Source organism: Adiantum capillus-veneris, chromosome 16, assembly GCF_014529385.1.
Source record: "Adiantum capillus-veneris isolate H3 chromosome 16, ASM1452938v2, whole genome shotgun sequence".
In the NCBI taxonomy this organism is placed as follows: Eukaryota; Viridiplantae; Streptophyta; class Polypodiopsida; order Polypodiales; family Pteridaceae; genus Adiantum; species Adiantum capillus-veneris.
The window spans coordinates 125,293,910-125,318,856 of NC_140946.1; the positions used below are offsets into that span (position 1 = coordinate 125,293,910).

General features: G+C 45.0%; 1 protein-coding gene across 2 annotated transcripts in view; it reads left to right on the forward strand.

Annotated features, from left to right (window-relative positions):
• The window catches only part of LOC147439819 (Metallo-hydrolase/oxidoreductase superfamily protein), a 73,944-nt gene that overhangs the window by 11,705 nt on the left and 37,292 nt on the right, over window positions 1–24,947 (forward strand). For both annotated transcript variants that reach the window (XM_086485565.1, XM_086485564.1), the window contains exons 2-4: window positions 15,336–15,510; window positions 16,488–16,600; window positions 17,374–17,415. In XM_086485565.1, the coding sequence (XP_086341691.1) occupies window positions 15,336–15,510; window positions 16,488–16,600; window positions 17,374–17,415 (330 nt within the window). The remainder of the gene's footprint in view (window positions 1–15,335; window positions 15,511–16,487; window positions 16,601–17,373; window positions 17,416–24,947) is intronic.

Below are 24,947 nucleotides of genomic sequence, written 5' to 3' on the forward strand. Positions count from 1 at the left end.
GAAAAAAAAAACATACGAATTTTACGTACCTAACAACTCTATCCATTCGGTACTACGTACAAGACGTACCGAATACGTACCGTACCTTATGTACCTCACCACCTTGGAACTGAGAGAGAGAGAGACGACACGCGACACGGAGTGGCGAAATTCCACCCCAGAGAGTATTGGCCCCAAACCCTGGCGCTCCTTTCGGTGTTTCTTTATATTACTGCTGATTCGCAAAGTACAACAGTCAGGGAGCACCTGCTCTGCAATTTGCGCGCTAAAAAGGTGCCAGAGAGGGCCCCCAAGGCTCATATTTAAAGGCCCAAAGCCTAAAAGCATCAAATATGAAAAGCTGACCCCAAAAAATCACTTTCTTAAAATTTCGGAATTTCCCTAAAAATCCGCTGCGAATTCCGGAACGTTCGTACAGGTGCCACATCATCATATTTTGATGTGCAAAGTCTTTTGAGCGTGTTCTGCTTTATTTTTAATGCCTTTATGTCACTTGGGGCCCCATCGGACGGGGCCCCCATAAGTTGTAGGACTTCTTCTTCTGTTACTTGTTCTTCTTAGGGTTTCTAGAATTAGGGTTTGCAGGTTTTAGGGTTAGGGTTTCCAGAATTAGGGTTTCAGCAGTTAGGGTTTCTGGCAAAAATTAGGGTTAGGGTTTTTGCTCTCGGGCAGCCACGTCATCTGTAAGGTGGCTCCATTCTTTAGGCTTTGACACGTTAGTAGTTTGTTACATCTCCCCTTCTTGAAAGGGAGTAATTGTCCGCGATTACAACATATCTGCAAAACAACTCAAGTTAGCTAAAAAATTTCCGAGGGTCATTCCGAGGGACAATCAATTTGCTCATTTTATTAAGGAGTTAGCTTCGCCTTTCTGCTCTTTTGATCAAGGAGTTAGCTTCTCCTTTCGGCTGTTTTGATCAAGGAGTTTACTTCTCCTTTCTGCACTTTTGATCAAGGAGTTAGCTTCTCCTTTCGTCCAGATCGGAACTCTTGATATTTCGGTGTAGTAAAATTAGCCATCACACCCAGACCGTACTGATCTTCCACGGGTGTCTTGACGCACTAAAATTACATACCCAAGCAATCTCATCCAATTAGGAATATTCAGTAGTTGGCACACCACAATGCAACACAAATGCTTACATATGCATGTTACAAGACATAGAAACATAAAGCCGCAGATGAACACCCCTTCTGCAAATAACCATCTAGGTCCGGGCCATGAGTTGTTCAACGACTCCCTCATCACTCCTCCCGCAAATAACCTAAAAAGGTCCGGGCCATGAGATATAGAGGCCTTTTACAACCAAACACCCCCTAGACCGCAGCCTGCGTCGTTTGGAGGTGCTGAGAGTAACCACTGCTCAGACTTCTTAATACTCCCCCCGTAAATAACCATGCAGGTCCGGGCCATGAGTAACAACAACAATACTCTCCTCGTAAATAACCTCAAGGATCCGGGTCATGAGTAACAACAACAATACTCCCCCCGTAAATAACCACAAGGGTCCGGGCCATGAGTAACAACAACAATACTCCCCCCGTAAATAACCACAAGGGTCCGGGCCATGAGTAAAAACAACACTTTTCAATCATTCAATACCCCCCCCGCAAATAACCACAAGGGTCCAGGCCATGAGTATGAACAAGCACTCTCAAACATCACTTCTCACTACTCCACCCAGGAGTAAAATCACCAATCATTGAAACCATTATTAAAACCAGAGTCAAACAATTCAAATCGGCACCAAAACAAGTTCAAAACAGATACCATCCATTTCAAACAAATTCCAAACAGGATCACCAAACAAGTTCTCAAACAGATTTCAAACTTAAAAAGCAATCTTGACATCAGTTGAGCTCGAAAAGTCGACTGACTTTCCATCTTGAAACCTGCACCAAAAATTAGGGTTAGGTTCCTTCCATCAGGTCGTAGCCGAGAACAACATGGTCCATGAGCTCTTGGACAGACAGTGTTTCTTTAGCGGTGATGGTAGTCCCAAGAGATAGCAATCACATCGAACCTCCAAGGTCATCTGCTCGTGAATAGACATCTACTGAGAGATGTCGAGAAATTTCAAGTTATAATCTGCTAGGGTTTCCATGGCAAGCATTTCAGGATACCCCACCGTCACGTGACACATCCCAACCCTATGTGTTCGTGGACAAGCTACACCATAGCAGGGTTTCCGTCAAGTCCAGTCAAGTTAGATTAGAAGTGATCTGGCACTTTTGTGAGTCTATTCGTAGACCGTGCATGCCTAGTCACTCAGTTTAGATGCATATCCTCTGGTTGCACCTTGCATAAGCATAAGCATTTCCATCAGATTCCATCAGAGTCAGTTTGGGGATTTTTCAGATGACTTTATCCCATTTTCTCCTATTTTTGACATTTTTCACTTATTTATTAAGTGACTTTTGTTGGGTACTCAGTAGGGCAAATTGGGTAAGTTAATTTATAAGCAAACCCAAGTTAGCACTAATTGGCAAATGAGCAAAGACACAGCAGGCTTCCCCAAGCAACATGTGTCCCACCCTCTCTCAGTAGAACCCTCTCCATTCCCTTGGAGAGGCCACTCCCACAAGGCCAGCGTTTCCATCATAGACTACCTCTCCCTCCCTGGCGTTTCCAAGATCTGCCATCGCCCAATCCATTGGCTGCCTAGCGTTTTCATCCCATGCAACTATCGCCCGCAAGCAGGAAGAGCTAGCGTTTTTGCTTGGTCAGATCAGTGTTTTTTGCAACTACTAATGCCAGAGAAAACCTCAGCCAAGGCAGCGTTTTCATCAAGCAATTGCAGCAGATCACCATAGCCGGGTAAGGGTTTATTAAGCACTTGAAAACCTGCAATTTTCAGCAAGAAACCCTCTGCTGTCCCAGCGTTTTTCAGCAAGGAACTTCTCCCCCAAAAACGCAGTCAAAGAGCAGATGACAGCAACGTTTTTCATCACCTTGTCGACCCCGTCAAAACAGTCATTTTTCAGCCACTAAAACAGCGAGAAACAGTCATTTCCAACCACCAAGAAAGTCACAGATTTCAGCCTAAGTCGCCGTCGTCATCACCGTCGTCGTCATCGGCATAGTCCCATTGCATCAGTCCATTGCATTCGCATTGTACGCTTTTGTGCAATCAAGTAGACCACTCTCACCGACGAGAGTGGGGCCTTCGGAGGAGGGTTTTACAACCTCTTGGTGTCGTATCTCTTCTCTCCCCTTCTCTCAGTCTCATTCACTTGCACGCACAATCCACTCACTTTGTTTGTGACCACAACACTCTACAAGACGGAAAGCTCTCTCTTTCCCTAAAGAACTAAAAGGAACCTTGAGCAATAAAGATCACTAATCTTGAAAAAATACAACATTCATTCCGCTGCACCTAACACCCACTCTGCTAGAAGTTGCACTCCGAAGGAAGATGTCAGAAACCATATAACTTCGGGCAAAATTTTTTTTTTTTTCTTGAAAGCTTGCCAAGTACTTGGAGTATGCTCCTTAGTAGCTGTAGACATCAACATCTGCATGGCACTGCTTCTGAGAAAAACAGTGACTTGAAACAAACCTGGATTCTTCTCTTGCAAGATGATCTTAATTGGCTTATGCCCTGTAAGACATGAGCGGTGAAGACGGGAACGCGCCCGATGCGCGATGAAGTATGGGTGGGAGTGCTTAATAAGTCCGGGTTGGAGGGCGAAGATACCTCACATAATAATTCCAATAGCTCTATTTGCTCTCTTGTAGGACCGGTATGCTTTCAAAAAAGCACACGCCTGATGCTTTGATACCACTGTCACAAGGCAGGCACCATGTGCTAATAGAAAAGAACAGACTGAATAGACTTTTAGCACTTCAATAACAACTGAACTGAGAGATGAGAGAGACGACACGCGACACGGAGTGGCGGAATTCTACCCAGAGAGTATTGGCTCCAAACCTTTGCGCCCCTTTTGGTATTTCTTTATATTATGGCTGATTCGCAAAGTACAACAGCCGGGGAGCACCTGCTTTGTAATCTGCGCGCTAAAAAAGTGCCAGAGAGGGCCCCCAAGGCTCATATTTAAAGGCCCAAAGCCTAAAAGCATCAAATATGAAAAGCTGACCCCAAAAAATCACTTTCCTAAAATTTCGGAATTTCCCTAAAAATCTGCCGCGAATTTTGGAACGTCCGTACAAGTGCCACATCATCATATTTTGATGTGCAAAGTCTTTTGAGCGTGTTCTGCTTTATTTTTAATGCCTTTATGTCACTTGGGGTCCCATCGGACGGGGTCCCCATAAGTGGGTAGGACTTCTTCTTCTATTACTTGTTCTTCTTAGGGTTTCTAGAATTAGGGTTTATGTCACTTGGGGTCCCATCGGACGGGGTCCCCATAAGTGGGTAGGACTTCTTCTTCTATTACTTGTTCTTCTTAGGGTTTTTAGAATTAGGGTTTGCAGGTTTTAGGGTTAGGGTTTCCAACATTAGGGTTAGGGTTTCTGCTCTCGGACAGCCACGTCATCTGTAAGTTGGCTCCATTCTTTAGGCTGTGACACGTCAATAGTTTGGTACATGGCTTACATGCTGAAATTGCATGATGCGTGGAAGATTCATAATGCGTTTCATGTGAGTCTTCTAAGACCCTTCGTGGGTGATGTGCCAGAAGATATGCCAGACGAGGATCAACCAGAAGTTGAGGAACTTGATGAGATCCTGGTACCTGAGCAAGTTTTGGCACATAAGGACAGAAAAGTTAAAGGACAGGTTACAAGACGCTACTTGGTGAAGTTCAAGAACTATTTGCCTATGGATGCAAAGTGGATGGAAGAGCATGAACTGTCAGAGTTACCAAATGTATTGCAGCTTTACCTTGAAGCCTTTGGGTTACAACGTACTTAAGCCCCAACCCAACGTGTGCAAAGGAGGGGTAATGATAGGGCTAGCACATCAAATGTACATATGAATTCAGTGTAATAGCTGGAAATGACAAAAGTATGAAGGTCTCATTAAGTCATTTGTATTTATGTGTTATGACCTTTCTTACGGATACATGCGATGATAAAAGAGTGCTAACAAAACAAGATCATCAGTGGCGTGTATTTATGGTATGCAATCGAGGACGTTTACGATTTCAAGAGGGGGGTATGTCACGAGAACGTGGCAATTGCTAACTTTAGTTGTTGGTTTCTTTTCAATGATTTTTGTTTTATTTTTGAGTTTGAGACCCTCTTTTTGAAGTTGTAAATGGTTGGACATTGTATGGCCAATGTGAACGGTAGTTTCACCCGCAGATGGGAAGTTGGTCGGCACTGGAATGCGTATAGTAAGAGGATGTCTAGGCTCAGTTCAAGATCATGTAGCCCCCCCCCCCCCGCACTTAGGAAGTTGGTGGATACTAGGAAGTGAACTCAATAAAGGCATAAAGCCAAGGGGGGATCACCAAAGGAAAGTACTTGACAGTTGGGCCACATTGCATTTTTGGATGCGGTCCCAATGGGATAGATGGTCAGAAGACTAGTGGGAGCCCAACGGAAGCATCTTCTAAAAATTAGGGAACTGCTATTTTGGGCCATGAAATGTGTTTGCGTCATTACCTTCGGAATGACAAGGGGAACATTTTACAACGCTGCCACAAAGTCAACTGGGCAACCAGTCGGGAGATTTTAGGCGGCAACCTCGAAACGGGAAAATGCTTGTAATCGCACCAAGTGGCACAAAATGGTGCAATTGCCTCTTGCAGAAAAATGGGCGCTGAATTTATAGCTGGGAGGCTCATTTTGCAACCTCGTGTCACAGGTTAAGAGCTATGGAGTGCATGCTTTCCACTCTATGTACAGTGTGGTGCTAGGAACGATGACCTGCACACACCACACTGCTTTCTCTCTCTCTCTCTCTCTCTCTCTCTCTCTCTCTCTCTCTCTCTCTCTCCCCCCCCCCCTTGCGTGAAGTTATGGATGCCCCACAAGAGGGCTCTTCATTTGACCGATGTACAGTTGTGTGGTTTCATGCTTTAGTGCCGAGACAAGAGCCTCTTTGAGCAGGAACAGGAGTAGCTAATTGCTACTCCAAAAGCAGGCACCGGTGAGGGTGATAACCTCACCGTACAGGTGCAATTTCAGCGCTGATTATGCACTGTATTTTGACTGTTTTTCAGCCATACGGACGCTAGAACCCTTGGGAATAGTGCCCCACTGCTAGAGGGCAGTTTGGGGACTGTTTAGGGCTGAAAACAGGGCAAAAACCAGTAGATACAACGAGCTGAATTTACTGTTTTTGGGCAAGAATCAGAGGGTTTATGCCAGTGGAAGCGAGTTCTAGCAAGGGAATCCACTGCTAGAGGGCAGTTTGGGGACTGACTAGGGCTGAAAACAGGGCAAAAACCAGTAAACACAGCGAGCTGAATTTACTGTTTTTGGGCAGGAATCAGAGGGTTTATGCCAATGGAAGCGAGTTCTAGCAGGGGAATTGGTTTCGAGCAAGTTTTGGGGCTGTTATGTTGCCGAAATTTCACCAGAACAAGTGGTATTTATCTAGCTGGATACAGGTAAAGAATTCCCAGGACTCTTCTTTGTAATTACCCTCTTAAAGAATAAAGAAATACCGAAAGGAGCCCCAATTTTGGGGTCTACAGGTTGTCGGCGTCTGCTCTGAGCATTCTAGCTTCCGAGCCGTGTGTGTGCTTAAGTGTTAATTCCTGTCGCAGGTTACCTTTCAGAAGTGCTCTGTGTGTGTGTCTGAAGTAAAGAATTTCGGGTGAAAGCCAAAGCCTACGGCCCCACGGGCCCGTTTCAGCATCCCCTCTTTACCGTTTGGCCATATCTAGTTTTCCGTTTGATGCCTTTGGGCCTGCTATATAAAGAGTGATGTACTTGCACTCAGAATAGGCACCGTTTGGGCGTTTTGGATGACTTTCACGTAATAGAATCAACCTTTCTTTTCTTTAGGGGGGGGGGGGGGGGGGAGAGAGAGAGAGAGAGAGAGAGAGAGAGAGAGTGTTTAGGCTCTCAATCCTCCCCTACATCCACCGTTTTGACAACTATTTGGACAGTGCTAGTGTATACTCTTCGCATTTAGTGGGATTCTTCCTCCAAGGCAGCTCTATGGGCATCTGTTGCCCTCTCTCATTATTCTCCTATTTTCTTCCTTTTCCCAAGGTCGTGGGGCTGGAGATATGGGTCAGGCAGCCAGCAGCCTATGGTCATATATATGAAGTAGGGGGGGTCACCTTAGACACAGCAGTAAAGCCCATTGGAGGGGGCTGCCTTTAGGGGGCAGCCCTTATGTCACGAGGACGTGGCAATTGCTAACCTTAGTTGGTGGTTTCTTTCTAATGATTTTTATTTAATTTTTAGGACCCTCTTTTTGAAGTCACAAACGGTTGGACATTGTGTGGCCAATGTGAAACGGCTGACGGCCAAGAGTTTCACTCGCAGTCGGGAAGGGTAGGTCACCACGAGATAGTCGGGCCAGTCGGCACTCAATCCGAGCAGTAAAAGGGTGTCTAGGCTCAATTTAATGTCATTTAGGCCCCTCGCTACACTGCTAAGTTGGTGGATACTAGGAAATTAACTCAAAAGTGGCAAACTGGACACTTGGCGGCTCCAAGTGCACTTGCCAAGCTCATCCCAGTTGGGGGGCTGATTTTTTCTCCACAGTGTGCTACAGTGTGTGTGCGCGTAGTGGGTGCAGGTGATCACAACTTTAATGAAAAGCTTGCCTTCTCCCTTGCTCTACGTAGCATGACGATTTGCTCTCACGCATCTCTCTCCCCTTTGCACGTATGGTAATGCCTCACTAGTTGGGCTTCTCAGATGACTGTATAGTTTGGGGGTTTTATACGCGTTTGCCAAAGGCAAGAGCCTTCTGTACAAGAATCGGATTAGCTAATTGCTAATCCCCTTCAAATACGCACAGTTCCATCGCGAAGGAATGCGAAAACAGAGAGTTTTCTTGCGTGAAAACTCGTCGAATTTACTGGGGAACTGTCCCATTGTGTGCGGGAGCGTTTGACACACGCGTAGACGTGTTCGCTCCGCGCAAAACAATCCCAAAACAGAAAATTACAGCCTGCTTGGTTTTTCTGCAGGCTTAGGCTTTCGCACCTAAACTGCAGGACATTGCCAGGGCTTGGGAAAGTTGTGGGATGCTTAAATAGGGCTTTGGGCACCTGACAGTGTCATAACAGGGAATTACAACATGTTGAAATTGACGTGCAGCTCACTGGAAAGCTTCGTGTCCTTTGACCTATAGGGATTTTTGTGCTGTTATGTTGGCGAAATTGGGTCAAAAACTTGCAATTACGGTCATGGACAGGTTTGGATGGAAGCATTCAGACTGTTTATTTGCGAGGGGAACCTCGGGAAAGCATTGGGTGCTTGTACATGACAATTTAGAGAGATTTTCAGCGAGGAATCTCGTCTAAATTCAAGGGACAAGTGACCCTATAGGTGCGAGAGCTCGAGGGCTATCCACAGAAGTGATCGGCACGTAAATCGGAGTGCAAAACAGAGAATTCAGCGTGCTGTAATATCTCACCAGGTTTGTAAAGTGCTCTAGAGTGTGTGGAAAGTCACCGTGTACTTGGGATTTTGTTCGTGGAGACTTCTATTGTGGTGATGTTGTCGGAATTGGGTTAGAGTAGAGGAATTTCAGCTCGATAAAAGTGGGGAGCTTGTAGAAGTTTACAATTTTTTCTCAAGTTTAATAAGAATAAAGAAATACCGAAAGGGGCGCCAGTCTTTGGGGCCTACAGGGTGTCGCTATTTGCTTGGTAGCGCTCTAGCTAACAAGTCGTGAAATATTTTGAAGTGTTGAATTCCAGTCATAGGTTTATTCGTGAAGTTCCTTTGTGTCCTAAAGTTCAAGTAAAGTAAAGTTTCGGGTGAAAGCCAAAGTCCACCGCCCTGCGGGCCGGTTTTCATGGTTCCGTTGCCGGGACAGAGTCACTTTTTCCTCAAGAAGTGAGCCTGGGCTAATTTTTTGGTGACGACAGAGAGGACAGGAACTTGGAATTACACTATGGCTGACAGGAGAAACAACGCGAGAGAAGAGGGTTCCTCTTCATAGGACAGACATACTATTCCTCCAGTGTTCGAGGTTGGTGAGAGTTCACGGCCACCTCAGTTTACCAACGGAAAGTATCCGACAGTTGGGCCACATTGCACTTTTGGATGCGGTCCCAATGAGGATAGATGGTGAGATGACCACAGGGAGCCCAACAGAATCATTTCCTAAAATTTATGGAACTACTATTTTGGGCCACAAAATGTGTTCGCGTCATTACCTCCGGTATGACTAGGGGAACACTTTACAACTCTGCCGCGAAGTCAACTGGGCAACCGTTCAGGAGATTTTTAGGCGGAAACCCCGAAACGGGAAATGGCCTGTAAACACGCCAAGTGGCACATTTTTGTGCACTTTCCTCATGCAAGAAGAAGTGGCGCTGAATTTATGCTGGGAGAGGCCTCATTTGCAAACTGTCACTGGTTAAGAGCTATGGAGTGCTTCCTTTCCCTCTTATGTACAGTGTGGTGCCAGGAGTGATGCCCTGCACGCTATGCACTGCTCTCTCTCTCCCCTATGAGCAATATGTTATGTCCCTCTAGTGGGCTTTTCATTTGACCAATGTGCAGTTATGTGGGTTCATGCGCGATTGCCGAGGCAAGAGCCTCTTGCACAGGTATTGGATTAGCTAGCCACTAACAGGTGAATTCGGAGAGGTTTCACGTGAGAAATCTCGTCTAATTCAAAGGGCAAGTAGCCCTACAGGTGCGGGAGCTCGAGGTCTTGCTACAGATGCGATCGGCACGTGAAACGGAGCCCAAAACAGGGAATTACAGCCTGCTGTGTATTTTTGCAGGTTTAGGGTTTCGGCCCTAAACGGACCCTAATACCCCCAAGAGGTTCGGGGACGCGAGGAGACGGCTGTACAGGTGATCTGGCGCATTTTCAGGGCAGAAAACAGAGAATTCAGCGTGCTGCAAATTCTCGCCAGGTTTTGCAAAGTGTCTGTATGCGTCGGGAAAGTCATCTATTGCGTGGGGATATTGACTGTGAAGCGTCCTAGTATAGTTATGCTACCGAAATCGGGCCAGAGCAGGTGTTTCTTAGCCTAGATTGTGCGGGGCAGCTCATCGTAGATCACAGGTTTTATTCCCTCTTTTAAAGAATAAAGAAATACTGAAAGGGGTGCCAATTTTGGGGTCTACAGGTTGTCGGTGTCTGCTCGGAACATTCTAGCGTCCGAGCCGTGTTTGACTTAGGTGTTAATCCCCGTTACAGGTTACCTTTGCAAAGTGCTCTGTGTGTGTTTAAAGTAAAGAATTTCGGGTGAAAGCCAACGCCTACCGGCCCGTGGCCTACCGCCCCACGGGCCGGTTCCACTAGTGCTAGCCTCAAGAGGAAGGATCAATGGAGATTCTCCGCGTCTTGGCGATTGATACCATGTGAGAGTGAGCATTGGAAAGGGTGTGAGCCACACGCACCGAAAACACTGGAGAGAGAGAGAGAGAGAGAGAGAGAGAGAGAGAGAGAGAGAGAGAGAGAGAGAGAGAGAGAGAAAACACAAGTGCTGTGCAAATGATGCTCTCAATACACAATCTCAATCTGAATGACTATAAGACCCTAAGCATTCTATTTATAGAATCTTAGGTTGAGGTAGGGCAAAATGTGTAACTGGTGCAAAAAACATAAAATCTAAAAAATGGCTAAAAATGTGTGCACCAGCCAGGATCAGAAAATGACTGGCCGGACACGTGCTAAAAGTGTCTGTCCATGCAATCTACATGATGTGCGATGGATGGCCAACCCGGGACAATCACTAGCTGTACAAAATGCCGAAGCAACGATGCTGTAACTCTAACACTTGTGCAGGAGGGAGTTTTACAGAGGCCTCTAAGATTTGGAAAGCTTCCACTTTCTTGAAAGGCAATGCGCTCACATGGTGGACGACACTATTGATGCAAGGACAGGCACCAGCCACATGGGTATACTTCAAGCAAATGCTTGCATGTGCGTGGTTGTCAAATGAATTTGAAGCCGATGTCATGACGGATTAGCACCAACTTACTGCCGCTACTTGCAAGAACTTATAGGAGTATAATCGGAAGTTCTGTAAAGCGTTGCTCTTAGTAACCTCCTACAGGTTTGTGCCATTGACTGAGCAGAATGAGAAGCATTGTTGTGGGCTACCTAAAGGACTCATAAATTAGTGTACAAAGAACAAAGTGGCTACCCTTACTTAGCTTATGGAAGTTGCCAACACTGGTCATACCTTGTTAAAGGGAGAAGACAATGGGTTTCAGGGCAACGCAAAAGGGGGTATGTCAAAGAAAAAACGAGCAAAGAGGTCCTTTGCAAAAGCGGCTCCTGAAGCTTCCGAGGAGTCTGGAAGAGAAGAGAAAGCTGAAGATTCAACCGAGTCTTCTGGAGCACAAGCCAAAAGAAAGAAAAATTAAAGGAAAAGTTGCAAGACGGTATTTGGTGAAGTTCAAGAACTATCCACCTATGGATGCAAAGTGGATGAAAGAATGTGAATTGTTAAGTGTCACTGAATGTATTGCAACTTTACCTTGAGGCCTTTGGGTTACAACCCACGTATGCCTCAACCCAACGTGTGCAAAGGAGGGGTAATGATAGAGCTAGCACATCAAGTGTACATATGGATTCAGTGCAATAGAAGTTTGCATCGCTCTTCAAGTGTTCAGGTATTATGCTCACTTCTATCATAGATGGATATGACAAAAGTATGAAGGTCTCATTAAGTCATTTGTATCTATGTGTTATGACCTTTCTTGCGGGTACATGCGATGATAAAAGCGTGCTAACAACACAAGATTATCAATGGCATGTATATATGGTATGCAATCGAGGACGTTTGCGATTTCAAGAGGGAGGTATGTCACGAGGACGTGGCAATTGCTACCTTAGTTGTTGGTCTCTTTCCGATGATTTGTACTTTATTTTTGGGACCCTCTTTTTGAAGTCACAGTCACAAATGGCCGGACATTGTGTGGCCACTGTGTAACGGCCGACGGCCGAGAGTTTCACCTGCATGCGGGAAGGGCAGGTCGCCACGAGATGGTTGGACGAGTCGGCACTGGAATCCAAGCAATAAAAGGGTATCTAGGCTCAGTTCAAAGTCATTTAGGCCCCTCGCTACACTTATAAGTTGGTGGGTACTAGGAAATTAACTTAAAAGAGGCAAACTGGACACTTGGCGGTTCGAGGTGTACTTGCCAAGCTCATCCCAGCTAGGGGCGCCCATTTTGAGAGACGGGGCTGATTTTTGCTCCACAATGTGCTACAGTGTGTGTGTGAGTAGTGGGTGCAAATGATCACAGCGTTAATGGAAAGCTTGCCTTCTCCTTTGCTCTATATAGCGTGACGATTTGCTCTTGGGCATCTCTCACTTCCCTTTGTACATATGGTAATGTCCCACTATTTGGGCTTCTCAGATGACCATGTACAGTTCTGGGGGTTTTATGCGGTTTGCCAAAGGCAAGAGCCTTTTGTATAGGAATCAGATTAGCTAATTGCTAATCCCCGTCAAATACGCATAGTTCCATCGCGAAGGAATGCGAAAACGGAGAGTTTTCTCGCACGAAAACTGATCGGATTTACTGGGAAACTATCCCATTGCGTGAGGGAGCGTCTGACACACGCGTAGACGTGTTGGCTCCGCCCAAAACGATCCAAAACAGAAAATTACAGTCTGTTGTGTTTTTTTGCAGGGTTAGGGTTTCGCACCTAAACTGCAGGACATTGCCAGGGGAGCCTCGGGAAAGCCGTGGGATGCTTAAACAGGGCTTTGGGCACCTGACACTGACAAAACAGGGAATCACACCATGCTGAAATTGACTTGCAGCTCACTGGAAAGCTTCCATACTACAAGGGAAAGTGTCCTTGACGTGTATTTTTGACCTACAGGAATTTTTGCGTCGCTTTGTTGGCAAAATTGGGTCAAATATCTGCAATTACAGCCATGGACAGCTTGGTGAGGGTTAGGTGGAAGCGTTTGGATCTTTTATTTGCAAGGGGAGCCTCGGGAAAGCATTGGGTGCTTGTACAGAACAATTTAGAGAGATTTCCCGCGAGGAATCTCATCTAATTAAAGGGACAAGTGACCCTATAGGTGCGAGAGCTCGAGGGCTATCCACAGAAGTGAGCGGCTCGCGAGCGGAGCGCAACACTCGCGAATCGGATCGCAAAACAGAGAATTCAGCTTGCTGTAATTTCAGGTTAGAGTAGAGGAATTTTAGCCCAATAAAAGTGGGACAGCTTGTAGAAGTTTACAGGTTTTTCTCAAGTTCAATAAGAATAAAGTAATACCGAAAGGGGCGCCAGTGTTTGGGGCCTACAGGGTGTCATTGTCTGCTTGGTAGCGCTCTAGCTACCAAGTCGTGAAATGTTTTGAAGTGTTGAATTCCAATCGCATATTTATCGTGAAGTTCGGTTGTGTCCTAAAGTTCAAGTAAAGTAAAGTTTCGGGTGAAAGCCAAAGTCTACCGCCCTATGGACCGGTTTTACGTTGGGGGCAGATCTGGACCCAACTGGCTGGCATTGGAGGTTATTCACTTAGTGTTTTTTGGCCAGCTGATCAATGTTTCTCAGATCAGCCCTGGCATTTTTGATGGGCAGCACTTGCAGTGTCAAGGGACTTTCTCTACGGTGTAGTACCTCCTCAGGGCAGCCGTTCACAAGCCTTGTGACCATGTAGTGGTAGGTTTCCTCATCCGAGATCTAGATTTAGATCTAAATCTAGCTAGGAGGAGATGCACAAGATGTATGCTCTCAGAGCATGTTGGAGGTGATGCTCATGTGGAGACCTTGTCAGTGGTCTCGTGTGTAGGAGCAGTTGGCAGTGTCAGTAGCAATCGTGGTTGTGTGTGCCTCCTGTTTATCCATAGGGCACGTTAGATCTATGCTAGACCACCCTTGGTCACTTGTATAAGCAGCTTGTCATCAGCATGGAGAGCCTCTCTCTCTCTCTCTCTCTCTCTCTCTCTCTCTCTCTCTCTCTCTTTCATTCTCAGATGTCCCATCTCTTTCTACCTCAGTGATCTTTCTTCTCCACAGATGTGCCTTGTTCATGTGTTCGGCATTGCTTCTAGATCGGAATCGAGGTGTACACCGGATCACGAGCCAGTTTTTGTCTTCATTGCATTTTCCGCTGCCACCTTTGACAGGTGGTGGTGGTGAAGAGGTAGCCATTAATATAGGATACATCATCAAAGTAGGATTTTCATTCGCCATAAATGATAATGTGTAACACACCCTCTATCATTGAGGATCGTGGAGGAGCAATAGGAATAGACACTTGTGGAGAAAGGAAAACTTTCGGGTTTGGAATTGTGTAACAAGGCATTTGAGTAGCCAATGGTCCAATGGGAATCGGTGCAGTAGATGGAACAAGTGAAATATCTGATAGGAAAAACAATAACCACTTATCGCGGTTAGGTACATCCCAAGATATCATAAAGATTGGAATCTTCTCGCCTTGAACATATGGTGCATATTGTTGAGAATTGATAGCTGACTGAAGTTTTGTACCAAATCCACCATATAATCTCTATCTATGGAAGTTTTCATGCAGGTCTTGGAATTTGACAAGATTCTAGGAAGTTTCATTGGTTTCCTTTATCGAAGTCCAATTAGGGTTAGGCTACATCGTAGGTGATCTTTCCTCTTGTACGAACAAGAGAACGGCTAAGCTTTGATACACTGTACCAACCGGCACCAATGCCAACGTGAAAGACAATGATATGACAGGAAAATAACTACACTTCATTTTCTACTTGAGTTGGTGCATAGTTCCCCTTCGAAGAGTAGTGGCCCTCAAGTTCAACGACCTTGGTGGTACTTTATTTATTGATAAAAGCATTTTTGTGGTGAGCCGAAATCAAAGAGGTGGCATATGGGCAACCAAGTTTACGACCATAAGCATCCCCATAATAGAGATTATTATAATCACAACGCGCGCGCGCGCACACACACACACACGTACGTATATGTATTCTATTTTGATTCTCATAAGTGTTTTTTGTTTGTGGAAGACTGCATGTTAGTAAAAGATGTTTCAAAAGAGTCACATGTTGTCCACTACTAGTCTCAAGTTTCTAACCTCAATGGTCCTAGTCATCCATGTGAATGAAGAGGAAATTTTGAATGTGAATTTGGACTTTGCTGTCTAGCTGTTACCAAATTTGTGTTGAACCATTGGAAAATGAAATTCTCAAGAGTTTACACATTAACTTCTGAGATATCTTGAGTATGCAAAAGTTTCCATTTTGAGCATAAATGTTGTTGTAAATGTTAGCGATCAATATCTGCTCATACATCCCTATTTTATTCATCATGAAGAATACAGGAATTTTCCGCTCCGAACAGTGTTCCTGCTTTTGCTGATGGTATTCTGGGAAAACAAGATGCAGCTGAGTTGGATCGTGGAAAGTCTTATCTTTTGTTTCTAGGCACTGGTACTAGTGAAGGTATCCCAAGGGTTAGCTGCTTAACCAACCTGGAGACAAAGTGTCCGGTAATCTTGAGACCTTTAACACCGCACTTATATGTCTTTAATTAGTCGTGATGTGAATCTTCGTATGCCGTTTAAGTTGAAAGTTTTAACCGTTGGGTGAAGACACACGTCGGGAAAAATGTATATGACTGGAGTTGTATGTGGGATTGATGCTTGAGGCTGTTTTTTTGGTATGTGCTCCTTTGTGTATTTAACATATAAAGTTAATGGGTTAACCTGCTAAGCAGACAACAAATGCCTGAGTCTGACCCATTTTTAGATGTTCCGGGGTAGAAATCTATTGCCTATTTTTGTGTGGTAAAGCATGTGTTATTGCATTCTATGAGTTGTAAGCAGGAAACTCCAAAATTCAGGAAGCCTTTTATATGTTGCTGAATGCCGAAAGAGTGTTGCTCTTATCCTGGATTTTACCTGACTGCACAATATCCCTCCCCTTTAAAAAAAAGAAGAAAACTGACCATCTTTCCCTCCCTTCCACCAAGGGCACCTACTAGCAGTAGCTGGCAGAAGTGTGGTCCGTGGACATCTAGCCCATGGGATGAAGATGCTTTCTTGCAATTTTGTTGCCACCAGGAGAGCTGAGAGTCTCCTCCCCTTTCCTGATGGTGGAAGTGCCTTTGTGCATAAGGCGGTTGGTATTCAATGTCTTGTTGCTGGTTTCCCTGCCATTCCAGTGTTGGTGTGCTTTCCAGGTCTTTGAAAGGAGTACTGACTGTTTCTTTCCTCCTCTGGAAAGTTGTTTGGCCCCTTCTTTCCATAATGCTTGTAGTATACACAACTGTTTTTGTTCAGGAGAGCTAATCTATCATTCAGTGAGTGTTTGAATCACAGTTTTGTCATGTAACCAGTTTACAAAGCTAGTTTGGGAATGTGGAGTATGCATGACCGAGATTCTGTAACTTTAAGAGAAGCTGATTAATTATTTTGGTTCATAGTCAAACTACTCGTTGAACTGTAATCAGATAGAGCAATTTCAGGTTTGCTGGTCGGCTGTAGAAATTGGGAGCAAGAATAGGCGGCGTAATACCAGTATTCTTATCCGCATGTCAACAGCAAGCGGCATGCGCAACATTCTTATAGATGCTGGCAAGTATGGACCTAACCTTTTGATGTAGGCTTGTATCTTGGCCTATTTAGACTTTTGTAGTGTTTTCTTGTTTCCCACTTATTAATTGTAGGGAATGTGCTAATGAAATGCATTTCTGAGCATCTTTTGAACTAAAAAAGCACGAAAGGAACAAAGTATTGCCAAGCAAAGAGGCTTTGACAACACTATCTCAAAATTTTGTCGTGATATTGACAAGTCATTTTTTACTGTCCAAGATTTCATCAAGGATGGTGCATTGCCTATTGTTTTCTGTGCTTTTGATGATGGTTTTCTGAAAATCAATGTTTACAACTGGCTACCATCAATTAGCATGCACCATAACACACCTCAATCACTTTGAGTTGGACCAGAGGTTTACATCTTAAACAGATCTTTCACCTGCATACACGTCCAGTTGAGGTAAAAAAGAGTTAATGAGAGGGGAGTATCGAAAGAAAACAAAAAAAGAGCAATCGTAGCGATATCATATTGGCATATTTGCCTTGTGACTTGATATAAACAGTGTCGGAAGGCTATATCAGATAACAGAGATTTAAACCTGCAGCTTTGGCTGTCATGAAAGTGGTGTTTGTAGCTGTTTTTTGTAGTTATTTTTTTGTTTGCTACATGCACGGTAACTGTCGGAATAAGAGGGGATCCAAGGCATTTGTACATCGACTGTTTTGATTAATATTTTGAATGTTCATTTGCTATTTGCTATATATGTTCAGGTCTTATGATATGCTTATTGTCTCTAGCTTGATTTTTTGATGCAGATTCTTTTACCACAGTGCTCTCCAATGGTTCCCCTGTTTTGGGTAAGTTCTCACTGTTTTAACATCATTTGATGATTTCGACGCTATGTCTTTTGACTTTCTGTGGTATATTGGTGTGCGCATTGCTCACAAGAATCTCCGGTACTTGGAGATCTCAATGATGATGTTCCTCTTGCGGTCGATGAACCCTCTTCTCCAATTCTTGTCCCTCAGGTTCCGGAGGAGAATACACTTATTCTAGATGATGCAGATGATAGTGGGTCTCACCGTCGTGTAGAGGTAGAGGGAAATGTCCCCGTAGCTCCCTCTTCTGGGACAAGTCTGACAAGTTACCGAAGTGGCCATTGGAGACTTTGCAAGATGCAACTACTTCAGATTTTCCACCAGATTGGCGTGATGCCGGTACGACACAATGTCTTCGTGACTTCGGATTGCTGAGACAGATGCGACATTATTGCAAGTGAATCTTGCTTTGATGTGTAGAGTGATCAAGGACAGAGACTCTCTGACAGTTGAGGAGGCACTTTCACAACCAAGGTGGAAGTTGGCAATGCAGAAAGAGCTTGATTCTATCAAGAAGAACAACACTTGGGAGTTGGTTCGATGGCTTGCTAAGTGCAAGTTAATTGGTGTCAAATGGGTCTACAAGACCCAAATACAAATTTGGTGGTTCTTTGGATAAGCACAAAGCATGACTTGCTGTAGGGCTTCTCTCAGAGACATGGTGTGGACTACGACGAAACCTTTGCACCAACTGTAAGGATGGCAACCATTTGGATAGTTTTTGCCCTTGCTGCCTTTTTCCCGTTTATCAAATGGATGTTGTCTCGGCTTTTCTCAAGTGTGACTTAGAGGAGGAGGTGTATGTGGAGCAACCTCTAGGGTTCTTGGATCTAGATTTTAGTGACATGGTTTGCAGGTTTTGGAAGGCTCTCTATGGTCTAAAACAAGCCTCTCGATTGTGTAACAAACTTGGACACCCCAAGTCAAGATTCTGTCGCGACACAACAGAGATTCACTTCAAAACACTTCACAAATTTTAAGAGAGAGAGAGTCGACACGGCCCGACGGAGTTCCGTGCCTAGAGGTATTGGCCCCAAAGACTAGCGCCCCTTTCGGTATTTCTTTTTATATTAATCTTTGAGCAAAGTACAACTCCCCCGGCTGCTTGCTCTCAGACTCTGCGTCCATATGCTTTGCAGAGTGAGCCCCTTGGGTTCAATATAAAGGTTACAAGGGTTGCTAAAAGCAGAGCCCCAAAAGCCTTAAACTCAAAAGCAATGTCTCTCAAAAGCTAGCGCTGCCAAAAGAAGTCAGCGGAAATTGCGGAATTCCGTACAGTCAGGCCACGTCAGCAGCTAGCGCGTTTTTTGGCGGTCCGTAGAGCCAACGCTTTTTTCTGGGCGTCCATACAACAATCAGCGTGATTTGCGGCCGTCCGTACAACAGCCACATAAGCATGCTTCTTCGCTTATTTTTTTAATGGCACCTAGGCCCCTCGGCAAAGGTCCATAAGTTGGACATGCCACGTTATCAGTTTGTGACAGATTGTGGTACTAGAAGATAGACTCTTTCCTCCTACGACACTCCTTTCGTTGTTCTTCTGTAGACCCAGATTTGTATATTTCTAGTGAGGGAGGATTGGTGACTCTTAGTATCCTCTATATGGACGATCTTGTGATTACAGGTAGCCAAATTGAGCACATCCGTTGTCACGGGATTTATGTGCGGTCGATGAGCAAGGATCAACATCGGGTTGCCTGTGGAACAAGATAAAAGAAAAGACCCAACACAATGCTGACAAACGCAAATGACGCTTGTGGACCTCCACAGACAAGGCGTTCCTCCCAACACAGAGGTAAGCTCCTCCAACCTATAGGTATGCTCCGATACACCTCTTGTCTCAAGTTGTTTAGACTACCATAGTTTCGTCCTTTCTCGTCTTCAGTTCACGGCTTCACCTCCACTTGTTAAGGTGACTTCCTCTTGGGAATTGCCTTCACCCACGAGGCAGCTCTGTTCTAGGTCCACACATTTTTTAAAGATTGATCACAATTGCAAGCTTCACTCACATACGCGAAGGCTCTCCTGTACCTCTCCCTTCATTCACACTGCTTTTTCTTTTTCTCTGTCAATTCGTGCCATCTCTCAATTTGCCCCTCTTTTACAATTGCACGTCGACCTCCTTTTTTTTAGGTGCTTCCGTGTCGTGCTATATATTCCTCTGCTCGGCAGTCAACTCTTTTCGTGTGACTGCTTTGCTCGTCATCACTTTAAAATAGATGGCTCCTCTTTATTTAGGCGGCCATTCACATTGGCCTTCAAATTGCAAGCATAGGTGTATGCATTTGGACAAATGCCCTTCACTTTGCATTCATATGTCGGCCAAAACTTTTTGTGCGTTCGTGAGAGCACCACATTACTTCGCATTGGAATGTCAGCCAAAACATTGCCAAGCTCAACCTTCTAGGCGCAAACTTAGGTAATTGTATTGAAGAAAGACCTTAGTTTTGCATCGAGTTAAGCAACTCAAAGCTTCCCTACCGCGGTTACGACGAGCATATGCAGTAATCAATGTGTTTCAAAAAGCAACATCTCAGATAAGAAGCTCCTCAAGCACTTTCCACATTCGACTTTTATAACAACCAAAGCATTGCTGAACACAGATCTTGTCACAAAGTGATGATTGGGCATGCCCAACTAGAAGAGAAATGGTCGAGTGAACAAGAGAAACTGAGCAAGCAATTGAAAGAACTTTTGAAGCACCCGTCGTGTTGCCCGAACCTGGCATACCTCCCTGAAGCACTCAAAAAGTTACAATGGGGATAGATATAACCGGCACAGGCAGCTCGTCATAAAACCTCACAGATGTTGCAATTTGCATTCTATGTGCCACTCAAAATGTGGACTTCTAAACCCAAGGTACCTTGTCACATGAAGACCAAAAGCTTGAACTTTGAGAATTTTCATAAATTGCGTTGGCATGATGACGTGGCATATCGTGTGGATGCTGACATGGCAAGGCTGTACGGATTTTCTGCGTTTTGCGCTGGCCGTGCTCCGTGGCAAGCTGTACGGGTTTTTGCAAAAAAAGCATCGGCTATTTTTAATGCTAACTTTTGGGAGCAGATGCTCATGGGGTCAATGCTTTTGAACCTGATGCTTTTGGGCATCCCTTGTGTTGTTTATAAGAGCCCCTGGGACTCACTTTGCAGAGCATTTGGACGCAGAGTCTGAGAGCAGAGGACCCTGATCAATAATAAAGAAATACCGAAAGGGGCTGTCTTTGGGGCCAGTGCTTCTAGGCGCGGAACTCTGTCGTGCCGTGTCAACTCTCTCTCTCTCTCTCTCTCTCTCTCTCTCTCTCTCTCTCTCTCTCTCTCTCTCTCTCTCTCTCTCTCTCTCTCTCTCTCTTAAAGTTTGATGATTTTGAAGTTTCCGTTCGTGTGTTGCTATTGATTTCTCGCTTGAAGTGTCCAAGCTTGTAGCAGTGGTATCAGAGCTCAGAAAGATTCTTCTTCTACGGAGGATCCGATCCCTTCTGCAGCACACGCAGGTTGTCGAGGAGAATTTGACAAAGCGGACAAGATTTTTGATTGTGAAAGAATCTTCGTGTCTCGAGCCCGGACTTATTAGCCACTCCTACTCATGTCGCCCATCGCACATCGGGTGCGCTCCCGTCTTGATCGCTCCATCTTAAAGGGCATAAGCCATAAAGAACCCAAGAATACACTTGGGTGCTTGAGGAGAATTTGACAGAGATAACACCTCTCAGGGGGGAGGCAAAGTGTCACGTGACAGATCCAACCCTATGTGTCCGTGGACAAGCTACACCATAACAGGGTTTCCGTAAAGTCCAGTCAGTCTAGATTAGAAGTGATCTGGCACTTTTGTGAGTCTATTCGTAGACTGTGCATGCCCAGTCACTTAGTATAGATGCATATCCTCTGGTTGCACACAACATGATCATAAGCATTCCTATCAGAATCCATTAGAATCAGTTAGGGGATTTTTCCAGTGCATTTAGCCTATTTTACCTATTTTTGACATTTTTCACTTATTAATTTAAGTGCCTTTCCAACAAAAGTAGGTAGGGCAATTTGGGTAAGAAAATATATAAGCAAACCAAGGCTAGCTCTAAATAGCAGGTGAGCAAGGAGAACAGCAGGCCATTGGCGACGGGTTCCCCCCTCTCTCAGCAGACTCTCCAAGATCCCTTGGCGTTTCCATCACCCATCAGCCCTAGGGTTTTGCATCATCGCAAGCCTCTCCATTATCTTGGCGTTTTCAGCAGATACGCATAGCTTCACCCCCATTTGCATCTAGCGTTTTCAGCCTTGACCAGCAGCACCAAAACCCTGCATTTTCAGCCTTAATCCCCAACAGGACAACAGTGTTTTCAGCCCTAAAAACAGCAGTAATCAGCGTTTTTATCAAGCAAATTCAGCATCCAAAATCGCAGCCAAACTCAACGTTTTTCTCAGCCCAAACCTGCGTTTTTCAGCAACACAAGATCAACCCCGAATATTAGCACTTCAGTTGCAGCAGAATTCAGCAGTTAGCGATTTTGGACAGCAGTTAGTTTCATTCAGTTTTCAGCCCCTTTGTCGTCATCGCCATCCCGGTTATCATCGTCGACATAGACTGATCTGCATCAGTCCATGCATCATCATTGTACCCGTTTGTGCAATCAATCATAGACCACTCTCGCCGACGAGAGTGGGGCCTTCGGAGGAGGGTTTTACAACGTCTCTGGTGTCGTATCTCTCTTCTCTCTATCTCTCAGTCTCATACACTTGCACGCACAGTGTCCACTCACTTTGTTCGTGATCATAGCACTCTCCATTAAGAACGGAAGGCTCTCCCTTCCATAAGAACTAAAAGGAACCTTGAGCAAATATAGATCACTCATCTTGAGAAAGAACAACATTCATTCCGCTGCACCTTACATTGGTATCAAAGCTTTGGCAGTGTTCTGTATCACTCAAGGAAAGAACCACAAGAATCACAAGAATTTTATTTTGCTTGTTGCGGTCGCACGAACCCAAGTTCGCTTGGGCGTGTCGATTCCTTAATCGTGTTTTTGAAGAGTGACAGGAATCCCAGGAAAGAAGGGCTTGTCCAGCCTTCCCTTGTGTCGCTTTTCACTCATTGAGAGCGGACCGTGCACTTAGCGGCCGGCCAATCGACGTGAGGTGGGAAAAAACAACCTTGGTGTGAGCGCAAGGCCGTCAAAGGGTGCGCCCGCGGAAAGTAGTAGAACTCGGGTGAAGAGAAGATCCTTCTCAAACACGGTTTGCAAGCGAAAGAAAACCTCAAGACCCTCAAGAACCCAAGAACCCAAGACCCTCAAGAACCCAAGTTCCTCGTTAACTTAAGAACCAAAGATCATAGTGCATGGTCGTCACCCGAAGCGGAATGAATACTTCGCATACAAGTGATGAGCATGAGAGAGGCGACGAAGAGTTCTCCGCACCAAGGGATTTTTCCGTTCCTCCCCCTTCGCCATCTACACCACGAGTTGTACCAACTTCTATGGAGGCGATGGTCAAGTCGATGTTGGATACGATGACACAACAACAAGAAACGAATCGAGTTGCGTTGGCACAACTCGCAAGCAAAGCAGAACAACAGGAAGCTAAGGACCGCAAGCGCGACGAAAGAAACGAAAGAATTACCGACAATAAGAAGCAAATCGCATTGCTTTAGAACGCGAGCGCGACGAACGAAAAGAAAGAAAAGAACAAAGAAAGGAGGAAGTGGCAGCACGAAGCACGGCCTTGGAGGCCGAGCGTGCCGCTCAAAGAGTGGCCTTGGAGATTGAGCGAGAGGCTCAAAGAGAACTACGCACTCAAGCGTTGGTTCGACAAGTACTTGCCTCGAAGTCCGAACCAGCCAAAGATCGTGGGAGTTCCTCAAGTGACGCAAGCCACGATGAGGATTCCAACCATCCAGTCACAGAGAAGTTGACTTTCAGTAAGTATGATGGTAAGATGGATGCTACAGTTATTCATTCTTGGTTGCATCAATTTAATGCTTATTTTGCGACAACGAAGAAGACAGGGAATAGCAAAGTTTTGACGGCAGCCATGTACCTTGCCGGTGATGCCATTAATTGGTACCACGCATGGCAAGAGGCACAGTTAGCCGCGCACCTAGAGGAAGCCGACGAACTCACGCCCCTTCAATTGGGTTGATTTCCAAGACAAGCTTAAGGCGCGGTTTATGCCACCTCAGTACCTCGCACGATTGAAGAACGATTGGCGCTCTCTCAAGCAAAATGGTATGCCGGTTACGTCTTTTTCTAATCGTGTTTTGCAGCTAGGTACCCAATTACGCAAGTCAGATGATGAACGCAAAGAGGCATTCCTTTATGGATTGGACGAGTATATCAAGTACGATGTCGAGATGCTCGATCCAATCGATCTCAACAAGGCGGTAGCGATTGCTCTCGCACAGGAGATGAAGCACAACAAGGGAAAGCCTAAGGAGAACAAGACTTCCACGAGTACCTCGCAGACTTCTCAGAACCCTCAGAACGGTAAGAATGGTAACTCTTCAAACCAATCTTCCAACAGTCTCTCAGAAAAGAATTCTTCCAATGAATCTAAGGGTAAGGCTAACACAATTGCTAAACCTAAGCTTACTCCAGATGAAAAGGTAGCACAAGAAATTGTAGGAGGATACATCACGTCGGAAGAGCAAAGCACCTATTCTAAGGAAGGTCGTTGTTTTCATTGTCACATTAAGGGTCACATAAAAAGAACATGTCCTAAGCTTGAATGGAATGAATCTAAAGAATCCACAGAACCCACTTCCTCTGTTCATGCAATTAATGATAACACGAATGTGCCCCAAGTTTCTCATGACCCTCGCATTGATGATTCTCTCATTAAATGTTATGGCCCATATGACGGGATAGCGTTTTGTCATATTGTTTGACCCAGGTAGTATGCATGATGTGATCAATATCTCTCTTGTTGAGAGAGCCCGCCTAGAAGTTAGTCAGAGATCTCCTATCAAGGTCTCTGGCTTTGTTCCCGGTATGGACGCTCTCATCACGGAGGAGTGCCTTGATGTGTTGTTTGCAATTCAACAAGCTGCCTTCACTAGAAGATTTGTTGTCTCTCGTCTCTCGGGATGTGATATGATTTGGGCATTCGATGGTTTCGTGATGCTAACCCTCTCATTGATCGGGAGGCTAATACTTTCGCTCTCAATGCCAAAAGTGATTATCCCATTGTCATTCATAGAGAGGACATTCTTCATTCTCCATCTCTCATTGCTAATATGCAAGACAAGATTAAGTGGATTCATGAGAAGGAGAATCTCTCAGTCTCTTTTTCTCCAAAGCGTGTCACACAGGATTTGCATGATTGTGAGCAGCATGATGATTTGATTGACAATGATCAGCATGATGATTTGGATGATAAAGACAAGCATGGTGATTTGCATGATCAAGATGTGATTTCTGACAAGCATGATGATTTGCATGATCAAGATGTGATTTCTCACAAGCATGATGAGTTGCATAAAGAAGATGTGATTGTTCACAAGGATGATGTGTTAGTTGA